The sequence below is a fragment of the Ailuropoda melanoleuca genome, chromosome 15, assembly GCF_002007445.2.
Source record: "Ailuropoda melanoleuca isolate Jingjing chromosome 15, ASM200744v2, whole genome shotgun sequence".
Classification (NCBI taxonomy): domain Eukaryota; kingdom Metazoa; phylum Chordata; class Mammalia; order Carnivora; family Ursidae; genus Ailuropoda; species Ailuropoda melanoleuca.
In genome coordinates, this window is record NC_048232.1 from 24,146,775 (window position 1) to 24,158,454 (window position 11,680).

Below are 11,680 nucleotides of genomic sequence, written 5' to 3' on the forward strand. Positions count from 1 at the left end.
CTCTTTATTTTTTTATTACAAAGTGTTCTCAGGTTTCAGAGTTGCCTTTGTGAAAACAACCAGAGAGAGAAAACAGATGTCATTGTCATTGCCCTCAGGAAACTGTCAGAAAAACAGCTAATATGGTAAAACAAAACTAAACTTTCTTCAAGAGAACTGCTTATTTTGGCTTCAAGTGGCAAAAGTATCACATCCCTTTTGAGAAGGAGAAAGAAGTAAACAAATGCTTCCCTAGTGCCCTACATACTAGCAGAAAAAAAAATTCCATTCTACTATTCTTATAACGAATTCAAAGGTAATACTGTTCCTAATAAGCCCCCAGATAATCAGGAACCTAGGCACAGATAATTAGCAGCTAATAAATTTTCTTTTACTTCTAATTGTTTATGAATAGGAATTGAATCAGAAAGAGGAAGAATACAGGAAGTTTGCCTAGAAAAAAAAATTGTAATGGTTAAAACTACTGAAAGTTAACAGACTCAAATGCTGTCTTATAGAAAATAACAAATTATTCTTTGCGAGTTTAAGGTAACTGGTATAGAAGCAAAACCGTAATATAATCTATATTAAAATTGGAGCACTAAACTGAACAGTAACATTGAAATCAATTGTCAGGATGATTAAAAGTCATATTTCTTCCAGAGACTCATTAGAGTATTTAATAAAATCATTAATACACTATAAATTCCAGCCTTATATGCTTTCCATAACAAACTGAGGGAAATTGAAAAAGCCAGTATGTAACATGATTTCACCTATCATTCCACTAGATTGGAAGCTCTGTGAAGGCATGCTTCTTTTGTTCACCAGTGGATCCTAGACCCTCTACACAAAGGGGATACTCAACAAACATTCATTGAAAAAACGAATTGGTGTTTTTATTTCAACAACTGATAATGACTGATTAGGAAGTATAGTAGAAGGAAAAGAAAAACATTGGTGCAGCATATGAAGCAGGAAGAATTAATTTCAATGGGTGGGTCTGAAAGGTCAGGGAAGGTCTGAAAAGGATCGAAGATGAGCCTTAATACATAAATAACACAGGTGGAGAAGAGCAGAGAAGGGTGGGAGAAAAGCTTTTAAGGAGGAACCAGCATAAACATAAGCTCAGAGGCAAAAAATACACTGCATTCAGGGACTAGCCTAGTCTGGGGTGGCTAGAACATAGGATTTGTGGAAGTTACAGTGGAAGTTTAAGGCCAGAACTTGGAGTATGATTGTTTTTCTTTTCTTTTCTTTCTTTCTTTTTAAAGATTTTATTTATTTATTTGAGAAAGAGGGAGCACAAGTGGGGTGAGGGGAAGAGGGAGAAGCAGACTCCCCACCCAGCAGGGTGCCTGATGTGGGGCTCCATCCTGGGACTCTGGGATCAAGGCCTGAGCCGAAGGCAGCGGCTCAACTGACTGAGCCACCTAGGCGTCCTATGATTGCTTTTCTAAGGAGTTTGGACTTTAGCTTGCAAGCCACAGCCTAAGGAGTGGATGAAAAAAATAGCGATTCTAGTTAGGGGCTTATCCCAATAGACTAGGTATGTCAGTTAAGGTCTGGTGAATCTCAAAAACACTGTCCTTTAAAAAAAACCAAAAAACAAAACCCAGATACAAAAGTTTATATCGTATGATTCCATTTACATGCAATGTAGAGAAAAGGCAAACCTACAGAAAGTAGATTGCTGGTATCCTGGGGCTAGGGGTGTTAAGGGGGAGGTACTACAGACAGGCAGGGGATCTTTTTAGGGTGATGGATATGTTCTAAAATTGGATTGTGGTGATAGTTACCCAATCTTTAATTTACCAAAAATTGACTTGTACTTTTAAAAAGGAATGGAGGGAGGGAGGAAGAAAAAAACAAAAGAAAGAAAAAATGAAGTCTTGTATTTGGGTAGTCTTGGGAATGGAATATAAGGGATAAGAAGAAGGAATATGAGACGGAATTGACAGGACCAGTTGAGACATTGGTTATACAGATGAAGTAGAAGAAAGTTAAAATGACTCAAGTTTCTAGCCTGAATGACAGCGATGAAGGTTATTTCATTAAACGGAGAGAGGGAATACAGAAGATTCAGTGTTGAAGCAGTTAGGTGGAGGGGACTGCTCAAAGTCAGGGAAGTAGAATTTCAAGATATCTGGTGGATATTTACAAAGCAATGTCCAACAGGAAGTTGAAACTGCATCAGCACTCTGACTGCTGGTTTCTTTCCTTTATCATGTTCACTCAGTGCTGAAATAAGAGTAATAGGAAACTATGGGAGTGGGTGAGGACCAAGAGTGGCCAAAGAGCCTCAAATACATTGAAAGCTCTTTGAGTGCTTTTGTAATAATATATACTGCTGCAAGGATAAAGGAATGACATGTTCTAATATATTTCAGTTTAGTCTTTAAATAATTGTTTCAAATTTAATGTTTCCAACTTAATCCCGGTAAAGGTCAAGATGGGAAAAACGATTTAGAAATCTTGGCGTCTCCTAAGCATTGGCTGTGTGAAAAGAAGGGCGGGGCAGAGGCGAGACACCCAGCCTGCCGGCGCTCAAGTCACCCCAAGTAAGAAGGCATGTCACAGAACTATAGGGGCACTTATGGCCCTGGGGCCTGCCCAATTCGGGGGCAGGAAAGAGGGCCGAAGGTCCGGACTCTTTCCCTTTCTTTACTCCCCGACTTCTTACCTTCACAGCATACAACTTGCCGCCTTTCTGCCCGAGATACACCTTTCCAAAGGCGCCACGGCTAATGGGCTTCACTATGGTGAATTCCTCAATGGAGGGAGGTCTTGGCACCGGGATCCTATTCACGCACTCCCCTGTCACCGTGTCTCCTTCACTCTCCTTCTCACTCCCCGCAGTGGGTTCCATCGTAAGGCAGCCCGGAAGGAAACCTGCAGCATCAGCTAAGGCCCCTTTCCGAGCCACAACTCCCGCCAACTGGGTTCAAAGTAAGACCCCGCCCACGCAGTGCGTCGTTAGTGACGTCACCGCGTTGCCGCTGTCGCCGCGCCGAGCCCAGAACAGCCCCGCCCCTGTCACTTCTTGTTCGTAGGCGCGTAGGTACCCAATGACTGTGAGGGTGGGGATTTTGGGAAATTCTCCAACCACAGACACCTCGAAGGCGGACGGCAGCCCAAATACTTCATTTGTAATAATGGGAGAGGCAGAGTTTTTGGCCTACAAGAGAGAGGGGCTACTCAGACTTGAGTCTCAATCGCAGAATTGAGGTTTCTCCTGAGAAATTGAGGTTGATGGGATCCTGCCTTCATTTCACTTTTGTTTTGTTTTGTTTTTTACTCTTTCGCGATCTCGCACCCTCGCAAGAAATGTAAGCCAGTTCGGTTTGTCTAGTGGAAATCAGAGAATGTGGAGAAACGATGAGCAGGAAGCCCGTGGCTGGCCCTGTCAGCTGACTTATAAACAGGACGTAACTTGCCTGACTGAAGCGGATTAGGACCAACAGGAAGAATTTTCGATTTATGGTGGGGAAGATAAAGAGCACCAAATTGTAGCGAATGAGTTTATCGTACCTCAATGCGCAGTCGGAAAAGGAGAATGTAATGGAAGATTTAATAAGTTAGATGTGCAAAAATTTAACAGGGTCGATGCGGTTCCTCCTTAAGAAAAAAAATACGGCCAGAGTTTGGGGATCCCGCACTTGTATTATTCAACGTGAACATCAACTAGTTTGGGGGCCAGGGGACCTCAGTTGCTGTAGAAGATACGTCAGTCCCGGAAAAGGGGGAGCGTGGACGTATGCCCCCGGGTGGTGTTGCTCACCTGCCCCGGAAGTAGTGTTGCGTTGGAGCCTTGCCTTCCGGGGCAGATTATCTGTCGTTGCCGCAGCTGTAAGAAGGGGAAGCCATTTTCTGTTTCTAAGAAGAGTAGGGGCTCGGGGAGAGGGGAAAAGAAAAGGAGAGAAGGGTTCAGCATCTCCCCTCCGAGCCGTGGACAGAGGGGCACTTTCGGCAGGCGGGCGAGGTCGCTGAGGGCCCGGAAGAGATGTTTTCGCTGTCGAGTACGGTGCAGCCCCAGGTGAGTCTGGCATCCGGTCCTTTTATTCGCCCCTCCTGCCCGTCGCTGTTTGCTGTTTGCGTTTCGTAGAAACTATTTCTTGTTTGGGATCCTAGGAGAGAAGCGGTCAACCCAAAGTGAGTCGTAGGGTTAAGAAGGGATCAGCGGCTACGCTGAGAGTAAAAGGCGGACGATGTAGCAGAGATCGATATGATGGATATCTTGGTTTATCGAGTTCATAGCCTGGAATTTTTACTAGAGAATTCATTAGGCATTATTCAGTGCGGGACGTTCTGGGGTGGGGGGTGCGGAGTGGGGATGGAAATGCCTTTGCCTTAGATGTAAAGGGAGCAAGTAACGTTTTCTTTCCATCTTACCTCCTCTCCAGAGATTTAGTATAACGACCCGGATACCCAGTTCTTTCTTTCCTTTTTAAATGGAATTTAACTCAAACATGTTGTAATAATGTGATTACCACGAATTCATTCTTTCTTTCTTTCTTCCTTCCTTCCTTCCCTCCTTCCTTTCTTTCTTCCTTCCTTTCTTTCTTTCCTTTCTTTCTTTTTTCTTTCCTTTCTTCCTTTCCTTTCCTTTCCTTTCCTTTCCCTTTTTCCTTTCCTTTCTTTCGCCAGAAAAGACTAATAAACATTTTGAAGTTATTGACTGCTTGCGTTACTATTTTTATTTAGTCTCTTTCCCATTTTTTCATAAAGCAAAAGATAGGGTAGAAAAAAATCGTTCCGGGGTTTTAATTATCTTCTTTCAGGAGTAGTCACTTGTGACAATGTTTTGTCCTTGGTTCATTTAAAAATCTTTTTTGGGGGCGCCTGGGTGGCACAGCGGTTAAGCGTCTGCCTTCGGCTCAGGGCGTGATCCTGGCGTTATGGCATCGAGCCCCACATCAGGCTCCTCCGCTATGAGCCTGCTTCTTCTCCCACTCCCCCTGCTTGTGTTCCCTCTCTCGCTGGTTGTCTCTGTCAAATAAATAAATAAAATCTTAAAAAAAAAATCTTTTTGGATGGCAATATTTTCATAGATTTTTTTTAGAGTTCTCAATTTTGCAAATAAACAGTTTTTGAACACGTTCAGATTTCATAATAATTTTTAATACTTTTTAGTTTCAGCATATAATTACGTTCCTTTGTGTGACCCCAGTCTCTTGGTTTTTTGTTTTGTTTTGTTTTTTTGCTAGTGCTGGCTGGATAATCGGAAATGAAGTATTATTTATTGGGCATCAGTAATGTACCTGGCAGGTGGACAAAACTAATGTGGAATCTTAGCCAGGTGAAGAGTGAATGGAAGTGGGCAGGTATCCCAGGTATATGCAAGAATATCTGGAGTCCTGAGATAGGGAAGAGCTTAGCTGATTGGAGGAACAAAAATAATGCCAGTGTGGCTAGAATGTAGTGATTACAGGGGTGATGACAGAAATGAGGTTGGGGAAAAGCTTTGAGGCAGAGCATACAGGAAGTTATATGAGGGTTTTTGTTTTTTTTTTAAGATTTTATTTATTTATTTGAGGGGGGACGGACAGAGGGAGAAGGAGAAGCAGACTCCCCACTGAGCAGGGATCCTGAAGCAGGGCTCCATCCCAAGACCCTGGGATCAAGACCTGAGTGGAAAGTATCTGACTGAGTCACCCAGGCCCCCCTAATAAGGGACTTTAGATTTCATTTTAAGTGTATTGGGAACCATTGGATGTTTTTAAGCACAGAATGTCATGATCAGATTTACATTTTTAGTAGATCACTCTGGCTTCTGTGGAGAATGTAGAAGGGCAAGAGTGGAAGTGTTTTCAGTTAAGGATGTTATTGCAGTAATCCAGGAGGGGATAATGTACCACTAAAGTGGAGGCAATGGTTATGGAAAGAAGGGGATAAGTTAGGTTTTGTTTTGTTTTGTTTTGTTTTGTACAAAGAGTAGAATTTAATGAGGGATTGGATATGAAGGATGATGGAAAGAAGTGTTTCTGGTTTGATCAGCCTGTTGCAGGAAAATGTTATTTACCGGTATGACAGTATCCGTGTAACTAAAGTCAAGGGGTTTGCCACTTGAGATTCATCAAATTGAGCACAACCCAAGGAAAGTGTTGAAAACAGAACTTTATTATTTGTTAGAAGTAAGGAGACAGTTCTCAAAGCACTGTCTCTCTGTGGGATTCGTGTAGGGAAGCTTTTACTCAGTGATTAGGGGGTGGGGCAGGGAGTTCATATGAGCACTTCAGTGCAGTTATTCATGCCCAGCATGTCAACATGCTAGTGCCTACATTGTATGTGAAAAAAAATGGTGAAAAACTCTGCCTCTAGGAGATCTTGGTATTATAATGAGCTAAACGTAACTTTAGGACAACTCAGGGGTGCTTCTTTGCAGTTCTCAGGTACCATCCAGTTCATACTGGCTCATATAAGGGGCTGTCAGGGAAGACACCTAGCAGGGGGCTCCCAGGTGAAACATCATGTCTCCTTGGCTGGAACTGTTGGTTCTACAAACCAAAACATACTCCTTCCCTGCTTTTGTGCCTTTCCTTCCTTCTGCTGAGATCTCTTCGCCCTCTTACTTGAGTAACTTCCTGTTGCATCCTAGCTTACATCTGGAGGAGTCCTACCAGTTGTTTGAAAAAGAAGTCTGACTTGGCCTGTTGAAAACAGTATTAAACCTTTTAAAATTGAAGTTCAAGAAGTTTATATCAAGAGGACTCAATTTTAGGAGAATTTATCATCAGCTGGATGGAAAGTTAGTGGTACATGATGTTGGTAAAGATGGTGAAGGTGTTTTGTGTACTATAGGCAGGCTTAACTGGGCTCATATAGGATACTTACGCATTTTATGCTGTGAAAGGTGGTAAACATTTGTAATTCCTGGTTGCTTGATCGATTGAATATGCCTGAATTTAAACTGTGAAGGTAGGAAAAATATAAAAGGTGAACTTTTTCATTGAGAAGAGATCAAACCATCTTTTAGTAACTTAAATCCTTTTTTGAATGAGAAGAGCTATAGCTAATTGAAATAAAGCTTTTCAAAGAAATAGGCAGGAAACACGTATCTTAAAATAATTTGATGCCTGTAGTTTTAAAAGAACTTATTCTTTCTCACCCTAAAAATAATATATGCTCATTGCCAAAAATGTCGAAAAGAAAAATACAGATAAGAAAATAAAAATCCTCCGTAATCTCATTGTGCAGACATATTTTAGAATATATTCCTTCATACTTTTTACCTCTGTACTTATGTGTATGCATACTTTTAAAAAAAAGATACAGTTTTACATTTAACAATTTTTTAATTTTACAACATATCATAAATTTATTTCTGTATCAGTAACTATGGGATGAAAAGTCTAACTGGAATCTGGAATCAGATTATCTTGGTTAGAATCTTTGTTCATACACTTAACTTGCTGAGTGTGGCTTTGCACATGCCACTGAACTTGTCTAAATTCTTGCTGTCTTCAGCAATTAAATATGAATAATGTTTATGCCTGTGCTAAGGATTAAATGAGATAATATAAGTAAAGCACATAGTACAAAACCTGGCAGACAAGCATGCCTTGAAGATATTGTGGGTTTGGTTCAAGACTACCACAGTAAAGCAAGTATTACAATAACAGGAGACAAAGAGTTTTTGGATTTCCCAGTGCATGTAAAAGTTATGTTTGCACTATACTATGATCTATTAGGTGTCTAAAAACAATGTTATACTTTAATTATAAAATACTTTATTGTTTAAAAATGCTGACCATCATCTGTGCTTTTTTTTTTTTTTAAAGATTTTATTTATTTATTTGATAGAGATAGAGACAGCCAGCGAGAGAGGGAACACAAGCAGGGGGAGTGGGAGAGGAAGAAGGAGGCTCATAACAGAGGAGCCTGATGTGGGGCTCGATCCCAGAATGCCGGGATCACGCCCTGAGCCGAAGGCAGACGCTTAACCGCTGTGCCACCCAGGCGCCCCTGCTTTTTTTTTTTTTAAGATGTATTTTTTGTTAGCACACATCCACTCGAGCTGGGGGAGGGGGCAGAAGGAGAGGGAGAGAATCTTAAGCAGAATCCCTGCTGAGTGCGGAGCCCCACACCAGGCTCCCATCTCACAACCCTGAGATCATGACCCAAGCCGAAATCAGGAGTTACACACTTAACCTACTGAGCCACCCAGGCTCCCCCATCATCTGTGCTTTCAACAAGTCATAATCTTTTTTGCTGGTGGAGGGTCTTGCCTCACGATTGATGGGTGATGACTGATCAGGGTAGTGGCTGCTGAAGGTTGGGGGTGTCTGTGGCGATTTCTTAAAATAAGACAACAGTAAGTTTGCAATATTGATGGACTCTTCCTTTCATGAATGATTTCTCTGTAAGATGTGATGCTATTTGATAGCATTTGACCCTCAGTAGAACTTCTTTCATTATTGGACTGAATCCTCTCAAACCCTGCTGCTTCTTGATCAACTAAGTTTATGTAATATTCTAAATTCTTTGTTGTCATTTCAACAGTCTTCACTGCATCTTCTCCAGGAGTAGATTCCATCTCAAGAAACCACTTTATTGGGGCGCATGGGTAGCTCAGTTGGTTAAGCGTCCTGGGATGGAGCCCCAAATTGGGCTTTCTGCTCAGCGGGGAGTCTGCTTCTCCCTCTGCTCCCGGCTTGTGTGTGCCCTCTCTCTCTCTCTTGCTGACACACACACTCTCTCTCTCTCAAATAAAATCTTAAAATAAAACAAAAAACCACTTTCTTTTCTCATCCGTAAGAAGCAACTCATCCATGTTAGTTTGATTGTGAGATTGCAGCACTTCACTCACATCTTCAGGGTCCAGTTCTAGTTCTTTTCCTATTTCCACCACATTTACAGTTACTTCCTCCACTGAAGTCTTAACCCCATCAAAGTGAACCATGAGGTTTGGAATCAGTTTTTTTCCAAACCCCAGTTCATGTTGATATTTTGACCTCTTCTTATGAAGATGTTCTTAATGCCATCTGAAATGGTGAATCCTTCCAGAATGTTTTCAGTTTACTTTGCCCCGATCCATAAGAGGAATCACGCTCTATGGCAACTGTAGCCTTTACAAAATGTATTTCTTAAATAATAAGACTTGAGAGTCAAAATTGCTTCTGAGCCATGGGCTGAAGAATGGATGTTGTGTTAGCAGATGTGAAAGCAACATTAATCTGGTTGTACACATCCAATAGAGCTCTTGGGTAACCAAGTACATTGTCAGTGAGCAGTATTATTTTGAAAGGAATCATTTTTTTATGAGCAGTAGGTCTCTTAACAGGAGCTTAGAGTATTCAGTAAATCATATTGTAAAGAGATGTCCTGTCAACCAGGCTTTGTTTTTCCATTTATAGAGCAGAGGCAGCATAGATTTAACATTATTCTTAAGGGCCTAGGATTTTCAGAATAGTAAATAAGCATTGGCTTCAACTTAAAGTCAGCTATATTAGTCCCTAACAAGAGAGTCAGCCTGTCCTTCAAAGCTTTGAAGCCAGGCACTGACTTCTCCTCTCTGGTTATGAAAGTTCTAGATGGCATCTTAGAATAGAAGACTGTTTCTTGTACATTGAAAATCTGTTTAGTGTAATTATTCATTAGTTATCTGTGTCATCTAGATCTTCTGGATAATTTGCTGCAGCTTCTGTATCAGTATTTGCTGCTTCACTTGGCTCTTTTGTATTATGGAGACCAACCTCTGCTATCTTCAGTCTTTTCTTTTGCAGCTTCTTCACCTCTCTCAGCCTTCATAGAATTCAGTACAGTTAGGGCCTTGCTCTGAATTAGGCTTCGGCTTAAGGGAATGTTGTGGTTGGCTTGATCTTCTATCGAGACCACTAAAACTTTCAGCAAGAAGGCCGCTTTGCATTTTTATCATTTGTGTGTTCACCAGAATAGCACTTTTAATTTCCTTCAAGAACTTTTTTTTTTTTTTTGCATTTACAACTTGGCAAAGTACAAGAGGCCTAGCTTTTAGGCTATTTTGGCTTTTGACATGCTTTCCTTATCAGGCTTAATTATGTCTGGATTTTGATTGAAAGTGAGAGATGTGTGACTCTTCCTTTCACTTGAACATTTTGATGCCATTGTAGGGTTATTAATTGCCCTGATTTCGATATTGTCTCAGGGAATGGGGAAGCCCAAGGAGAGGGAGAGAGATGGGAAGGGCCCCTTGGTGAAGCAGTCAGAACACACAAAGGTTATTGAGCTCAGTGCCTTCTATGGGTGTGGTTCATGGCATCCCAAAACAATTACAGTATTTATGTCAAAGATCACTAATCATAGGTAACTATAACAGATATAATAATATTGAAAAAGTTTGAAATATTGTGAGAATTACCAAAATGTGACAAAGAGACATGAAGTGAGCAAATGCTATTGGAAGAATGGTGCCAAAAGACTTGCTTGATACAGTGTTACCACAAACCTTCAATTTATAAACAATGCAGTATTTGTGAAGTGCAATAAAGTGAAGCACAATGAAATGAGGTTTGCCTGTATGGTAAGAATCCATTTAATTGATTCATTTACTCAAATATTTATTTGGTATCTACTGTGTGTGCATTACTGTTGCAGTGGGATACAGTATGAATAAGATAGAGAAAAATAAAATCTAAAGTATGTGAGTATTGTGTAAAAACATTTTGTTACTGAAAACTGGGTTTGTCTCTTGGTGACAAACCAAAAGACAGCCAAGCCAAAGAATGGGAAAAGGAAAGGTCTTACTTGCAGCAAGTAAAGGAGAACACCAGGCATCTTTCCCAAAGTGGTGTTTTCCTGAATAACAAAATTGGGAAAGTTTTATGCTAAGCGTTCGTACATATTCATGATGAGGCTTGTGCAATGGGGAATACATCATGGAATTGGGGCAAAAGTTATCTTAAAGTGACTCAGTCCAGGTCAGAGTCACAAGGGCCAGCAAGGGGTGGTACCATCAGTTTTCTGGCTCCAGTTGGTTCAATATCTGAGTGTTTAAAGGGATTTAGATCCTGCAGAGATAAGAAGGTCAATCTTCACTTTTGAACTTTGGGAGTTTTACCACTGATTTATTGTCCCTGATATGATTAGAGTCCTGGCCTGATAGTAGCTGTCCTTATACCCTTCACAAGATGGCTAGGGGGCCTTACGTCAAGAAAGCTATGTCTGTCTTTTTCTAGGGACACCTAACTCTTTTTGTTAACAATTTTACACTGAGTAATTACATACATAAAATAAAATAGAGTAGAGAAAAAAATCCCTTGCTACATTGAGCTTACATTTTAGTGGGAGACTGGTATATAATAAAAAGTAAATATTTGGTCTTTGTTCCCATTTCTTGGCATGAAGCTCCTAAAACCCTTGGCATTTCCTACGTGTTAGGAGTGTCTTATTCTTAAGGCACCCCTTTGGATCACACCTGGATTTATGCTTATGAGGTGACTTAGGACACCCTTTAGACAGCCTCGGGGCTGGGCTGGTCATCTGAAAGACCTCAAAGTGGTGGGAAGTCTCAGCCCTAACCCCCTGGCTTTTGGGAGGGGAGGGCTGGCCTGGGGATTGATCTCTGTAGAAGATCTTCAACAGTGAGATTCAGGACAAAGATGCATGGTGCAGAAGGGTGGTACACTCCACATCTCGTGCTTTTAGACCCTTCTGGCTGTACCTGTTTATCTGGCTTTCCTTGCTTTTCCCTTCCCTTCCCCTCCCCTCCCCTCCCCTCCCC

General features: G+C 41.2%; 2 protein-coding genes across 4 annotated transcripts in view; one reads left to right on the plus strand and one right to left on the minus strand.

Moving 5' to 3' along the window:
* MASTL (microtubule associated serine/threonine kinase like) overlaps positions 1-2,934 on the minus strand; it is a 33,729-nt gene extending 30,795 nt beyond the window's left edge. For both annotated transcript variants that reach the window (XM_011235103.3, XM_002927525.4), the window contains exon 1: positions 2,663-2,934. In XM_011235103.3, the coding sequence (XP_011233405.1) occupies positions 2,663-2,848 (186 nt within the window). In that variant the 5' untranslated portion in view covers positions 2,849-2,934. The remainder of the gene's footprint in view (positions 1-2,662) is intronic.
* A 158-nt stretch (positions 2,935-3,092) lies between these two features.
* The window catches only part of YME1L1 (YME1 like 1 ATPase), a 46,202-nt gene continuing 37,614 nt past the window's right edge, over positions 3,093-11,680 (plus strand). Inside the window, exon 1 of one of the 2 annotated variants that reach the window (XM_034643829.1) lies at positions 3,093-4,015. In XM_034643829.1, the coding sequence (XP_034499720.1) occupies positions 3,983-4,015 (33 nt within the window). In that variant the 5' untranslated portion in view covers positions 3,093-3,982. The remainder of the gene's footprint in view (positions 4,016-11,680) is intronic. The other variant, XM_002927524.4, reaches the window with a different exon arrangement.